Source organism: Zonotrichia leucophrys, chromosome 2, assembly GCF_028769735.1.
Source record: "Zonotrichia leucophrys gambelii isolate GWCS_2022_RI chromosome 2, RI_Zleu_2.0, whole genome shotgun sequence".
Lineage (NCBI taxonomy): Eukaryota > Metazoa > Chordata > Aves > Passeriformes > Passerellidae > Zonotrichia > Zonotrichia leucophrys.
In genome coordinates this window covers 35601469-35607458 of record NC_088171.1, presented here as the reverse complement: position 1 = coordinate 35607458, position 5990 = coordinate 35601469, and the positions used below count along the sequence as shown (strand labels likewise).

Below are 5990 nucleotides of genomic sequence, written 5' to 3'. Positions count from 1 at the left end.
ATTCCTGGATATCTTATATACCTAAGTATTTAGGCATTTCCTTCTGCCCTTAGGCACTTATTGACTCGATTGGCGATGCTTTAGAAAAACAAAAAATGCCAAAAGGGAAGGCAATTCATTGAAAGGATGGGTACCCATTATGTTTCGTTTTCAGTGTGCTTTCCAATACCTTCTTTTTGCTCTGAATTTGTGTCTTTCTGGGCAAGAAGAATCTTTAAAAGGGGAATTTCTGAAGAACATCTGGATCATTCTGACGAGCCCCTCATGGAGCTGGAGCCATGTTCAATTGCATCCTCATTGGCAGCGTTTTCGGGAACCTAGTGGGCAGGACGGTGCAGAGAAAGAATGAAAATTCATTCCTTTATGTACTACAGGAGGCTTAGTCCTCTGATTGCCGTTTGCTCAACACAAAGAAAAGTCCTCAATCCGTGGTAAACCGTAACTATTGCTTTTGGCAGGTTTCTAAATACAAGGGAAAAAAAAAAAAAAAAAAGAGATGCGGCGGGCAGACGACGTCTAGTTTACTTCTGTTCCCTTCCCCCTCCCCGATGAGCAGCTCTATCTGCAACCCATGTGGCTGGGAGGCAGCCACAGCCGGTTCCAATTCCTACTTTCCCACTCTGCGCCCCTGCTCGCTGCCGGGGCTGAGCCGAGCCAGGACGGGCCGCGGGCTTCCTCCCCCCGCCCCCCGCCGCGCCGTCCTCCCTCTCCCCGCTCCATCCGACCCTCCGGTCCCCCAGGGCACAGTGTGGGAAGTACGAATTTCCGCTGAGTTTTCTCGGCAACTTTCGGAGCTCGTCTTTCTCCCGCTCCGCCCGCCGCCCCCTGCCGTCCCTCCCCGCCCGTCCCCTCCGCCCCCGGGAGCGCCGGCCGAGCAGCCGCCCCGCTCCGCTCCGCAGCGCGCCCGCCCCCCGCGGCACCGCCGGCTCCGCCACCGCCGCCCCACAGCCCGAGGGCTGCGAGGGGCGGCAGAGCCCGGGCGGCGGCCCCGGCAGCGCTCCCGGCCGAGCCCATGGTGCCGGGGACCGCGACCTGCAGCCGCCGCGCCTGCCTGCCCGGTGCGGAGCTCAGCCCGGCGCGGAGCAGAGGAGGGGCCCATTAGCAGCAGCAGAGGAGGCGGAGGGGATGCCGGAGAGACACAAAGCCGGCGGGGGAAGCAGCCCACGGCTCGTCCCGGGATGGGGGCGCTGCGCCGGGTCCGCCTGATGCTGCTGCCGCGGGTGCTCTGGGGCTCCGTCCCCCTCATCCTCCTGCTGCTGCTGCTGCCCGCGGCCGAGCCCATCTGCCCCGAGCCATGCGACTGCCAGCAGCACCAGCACCTCCTCTGCACCAACCGGGGCCTGCGCTCCGTGCCCAAGACTGCCGAGCCGCAGGATATCCTCACCTACAGCCTCGGGGGCAACTTCATCGCCAACATCTCCGCCTTCGACTTCCACCGCCTGGCAGGGCTCCAGCGCCTGGACCTGCAGTACAACCGGATCCGCTCGCTGCACCCCAAGGCCTTTGAGCGCCTGGAGCGGCTGGAGGAGCTTTATTTGGGAAACAACCTGCTGCCAGCGCTGGCCCCTGGCACGCTCAGCACCCTGGCCAAGCTGCGCATCCTCTACGTGAACGCCAACGAGATCGGCCGTCTCAGCGCTGCCTCCTTCTCTGGCCTCGACAGCCTTGTCAAGCTGCGGCTGGACGGCAACGAGCTGGGCTCGCTGGGCGATTCCACTTTCTCAGGGCTGCCAAACTTACTTTATCTGCACCTGGAGTCCAACCGCATCCGCTGGCTGAGTCGCGGTGCCTTCACTGGCCTGGCCAAGTTGCGCTTCCTCGACCTCTCAGGGAACCAGCAGAGCTCCCTTCGGCACCCAGACATCTTTGGGCCGCTGCGCTCCCTTCACACCCTGCTGCTGGCCAGCAACAGCCTGCGGCAGCTGACAGGGGGGCTCTTCCAGCACCTGCCCGGCCTGGCAAAGCTCTCACTCAGCGGCAACCGACTGTCTCACCTGGCCCCGGATACTTTCAGGGGGCTGGGCTCGCTGAAGGAGCTGCGCCTGGAGGGGAACCTGCTGAGCCACCTACCTGCCACCCTACTGGAGCCGCTGGACAGCCTGGAGGCACTGGATCTGAGCCGCAATGCACTGACCGCCCTGCACCCGGCTGCCTTCGGCCGCCTCGGCCGCTTGCGGGAGCTCAGCCTGCGGGACAACGCACTGGCCACGCTCCCCGGGGAGCTCTTCGCCTCCAGCCTGGCCCTCTACCGCCTGGAGCTGGAGGGGAATGCCTGGAGCTGCGACTGCCGCCTTCGCGGCCTCAAGCGCTGGCTGGCGGCCTGGCACTCCCAGGGCCGCTTGCTCACCGTCTTCGTGCAGTGCCACCTGCCACCCGCCCTGGCCGGCAAGTACCTCGACTACCTGCAGGATGCCCAGCTGTCGCTGCCGCAGGACGGCGGCCCCTGCCCCGATGGTGCCTCTCCCTCCCCGCCATCCCCCGAGGGACTTGGCAGCAACAACAGTGCAGTGGGGCTGCCCCCAGGGCCACCACCGCCGGCCGCCTCCACCGCCCGCCTGACGCTGGGGGTGCCCATAGCCGCCAGCCCCACGCCGGCACCGCTGCCCAGTGCGGCGGCGTGGCCCCGACGGGCCAGTGCCGCCGGGATCCCACCGCTGGTGTCCGACCCGTGCGACTTCAACAAGCTGTTCCTGCACAACCTGTCGGTGGAGGCGGTGGGCTCCAGCTGGGTGACGGTGCGCTGGGCCGTGCGGCCGCACCGCAGCCCCCGCCTGCTGGGGCCGGCGCGATTCCGCCTCCTCTTCGACCGCTTCGGCGCCGCCGTCAAGTTCCAGCGCTTCGTGTACCTGCCGGAGCGCGGGGAGCCGGCGGCCACGCTGCGGGAGCTCCGCCCGGACACGCCCTACCTCGTGTGCGTCGAGGGCGTCCTGGGCGGCCGCGTGTGCCCGGTGGCGCCGCGGGACCACTGCGCCGGGCTGGTCACCCTGCCCGAGGGCGGCACCGCGGCGGCGGCGGGCGGGCCCCGCGGCCCCGACCAGCAGCTGCTCACGCTGGTGCTGCTGGCGGTGAACGCGCTGCTGCTGCTGGCGGCTCTGGCCGCCTGGGCCGCCCGCCTGCTGCGCAAGAAGGTGCTGGGCCGTCGGCGTCGGAAGGCGGCCCCGGTCCACGTGCGGCAGCTCTACTCCACACGCCGCCCGCTCCGCTCCATGGGCACCGGAGTGTCCGCCGACTTCTCGGGCTTCCAGTCCCACAGGCCGCCCCGCGGCGCTGCCGCCTGCGCCCTCAGCGAGGCCGACCTCATCGAGTTCCCCTGCGAGCGCTTCCTGGACAGCGGCGGCGGCCGGCACGGCGATGAGCACCTGCTGCAGCGCTTCGCCGACTGAGCCCGCCGGGGCCCGCGGCAGCGCGGAGGGGAAGGCGGGCGCCGCTCTGCCAGGGGATGTGCGGGCCCAGGGGTCGCGGCCTCCGACGGGCTGGTGCGGCTCCGTGGCCGCGTTCAGCCGCCCTTGCTGCGGGCCGCGGCTGAGGCTGCCTGTGGGACCGGGCTACTTCTGGCGGCACCTCCCCGTTTTGTCAGGAATCGTCGCTAACCCAAGGAAAAGCCCTGACAGGCGGTAACCGTGCCTTGCCACGAAGAGCAAACGGCAGGAGCTACTGCCAAGAGCAGCCAGTGCCTCCCCTAAGGAAACTCCGAGCTGTTAATTTAAGTGTGCTGTTTTACAGGTGGTCTCCTCCGACTGCAGGTTGGGAGCGAGTTCAGTGAGCGGCCTGGCCCTGTGTGAGGAGCTTTGAACAGGTCTTTTCCAAGGCACCAGCCCTTCCTAATCGAAAATTTGGTTCGAGGGTCATCTTTTCATTTTACTGTTTGCAACCAGGGAGCTGTCTGGAGGGCTGGAAATGTAGGGGTTTGTGCTCAATAGCTTGAAGGCTGTGCCGTTTCAACTCAAACTAAATGTGAGGCAATTTAATGTGCACAAGTGTGCTTTTATACTTTTCTGTAAACGAGAAACAATAATGCAGCTGGTTAGTTCTACAGGAATATATTGCTGACACCACTAAGAAAAAACTAACAGTTTTTTGTAGAATGTTTACAAATGAGCTATTTTTAAATTGTTTTTGAATAAATACTGCTTGGTACTTGTACACATGAATGTGCTGTAGTTGTCTGGGTCCATGATGGTCAGCAGATCACTGACCCTCACATAATCCATCTTCATTTCTAAATAGGTGGGTGCAAAGGTGAACTATTGATGGATAAATAATCATTGGTGCCTTATTTCAGAAACAATAATAGGTGAGAATATTTCAGGAATGTGAAACAATCTTTATCCTAACAGGCAATTCTCTCCTAGCCTTAGCCTACTAAAGTTAGAAGCTTTATGTACCTCACTGTGAAATAAAACATTTTGTGTATTAATCTAGATTATGTGTTTTGTGTAGCTGAGTGAGTAATGCTAAAGTTAAACCCTTATGCAGTAGTATATAATGTTTGAGTTGTTTTGGTTTGTTGGTTGTTGTGGGTTTTCTCTTTTTTTAATTAGGATTTTGCTTTTGGTTTCAGAGCAATGCTAATCATTTTATGGTCAGTTGCTCTCTACTTCTCAGAATTTTTCCTAAATATTTACAGAATGTGGTTCTGTTATTACAAAATATGGTGATTTAGTTTACATTAATAATTCTCTCTATGTGATCTACAAATGAGCTGATTAAAGAGGTCCAAATCGGGATTGCACTTTAAATGCAAATGTTTTAGAAGGAGTTTGGTAAATTGCTGAGACCATTGATACAACTTCTGCTCCTTTGAATTTAATGTGCAACCTCAGATGAACTGTTGTGGAACTGAATGGCTTGAAGGAAGTGTTAATGTACTATGGAGACATTTGTCACAATATCATGCATTCATTGCTGACCGGAGGTGTTCGTGACTACAAGTTGTTTATTACCATAATTGCAAGTAAGCAGTTTGGAGGTTTTCTCTCTTTTTTCTTTTCATTTTTTCAGATGAACAAGTGTTTACAAAAGATACCATAGTAACTGGTACCTTCAGTTGGAGTTCAGTGACTGAATAGAGAGAAAAGACTTTATGTTCTGAGGGAGAGAGTGTAGAGATCATTTGCCTTAATCTTTGTCTTTTCTATGGAGGGAAAAAAATCAAAGTCTTGTTTCTTGGGTCAGTAGCAAGAAATCCTTTGGGATTTCATTTTGACAGGCAGTAGTTTTCATGAATATCAGGGGCCAAACTCGGTCGTCAGTGTATAGATTAAAATTCACTGCAATAGACACCATATTGAATGGAATTAAAATTGAGGGAATGCAGTATCAGGTTTCATCTTTTGTTAAGAATTTAAAATTTCTGTTCTCTTGGACACCTGGGTGCTTTTGGCCATTTATGATTGTGGAATACACCACTGTTTGTTGTTAGAAATGCAGTGGGATTATTGAGTAAAGCTGTGTATCACACTAACGTTAGCTCTATCACTGGATATTCTTCCAATGGGAGATGCATAGATGCTGTACATGGTTATAGTCAATTGTCAATAAATCCATTTGCTGAAAGAAAATTTGTGTCTTACCTTGTATCTCATCGAGCATCCTTCTTCAATCATAGATTGGCTCTAACTTCTTCATTTTATGAGCATGAGGGCTCTGGACAATGTCTCATCATTCTTTTAATATCTTTTGGTATTAAAGAACATACATAATGTTTCCTATTTTGTTTTTAATATGCTTGGACGGTGCAAACAAAAATAAAACAGGCAGTTCTGAAAGTTCTGCTGTCTCAAGAAGCTAATAAGGTGCTGTTACATCAGGGAACTATTGATCCTTTATGAGGAAAATGAAGAAAAAATGAGTGATTGGGATCAAACTAGTAGTTTATGCTCATTGGAAGTCACAGTTTTGAGTGTTTTTCAGTATTACCAGGCTAATGATATCAGGGTGTCTTGTTCAGCATATGCATGTTGTTCTAATTAAGAATTCACTGCTTCTAT

General features: G+C 55.6%; 1 protein-coding gene across 1 annotated transcript; it reads left to right on the top strand.

The window, feature by feature from the left end:
- Window positions 1-533: 533 nt before the first annotated feature.
- TRIL (TLR4 interactor with leucine rich repeats) lies at window positions 534-5561 on the top strand. The gene has a single exon (XM_064704544.1). The coding sequence runs from the start codon at window positions 549-551 to the stop codon at window positions 3381-3383; it is 2835 nt and encodes a 944-aa protein (XP_064560614.1). The 5' UTR covers window positions 534-548; the 3' UTR covers window positions 3384-5561.
- The last annotated feature ends 429 nt before the right edge of the window (window positions 5562-5990 follow it).

Bases quoted from the DNA above. Each gene is read 5' to 3' on its own strand.
- TRIL (XM_064704544.1), top strand. From the start codon at position 549: ATGAGCAGCTCTATCTGCAACCCATGTGGCTGGGAGGCAGCCACAGCC.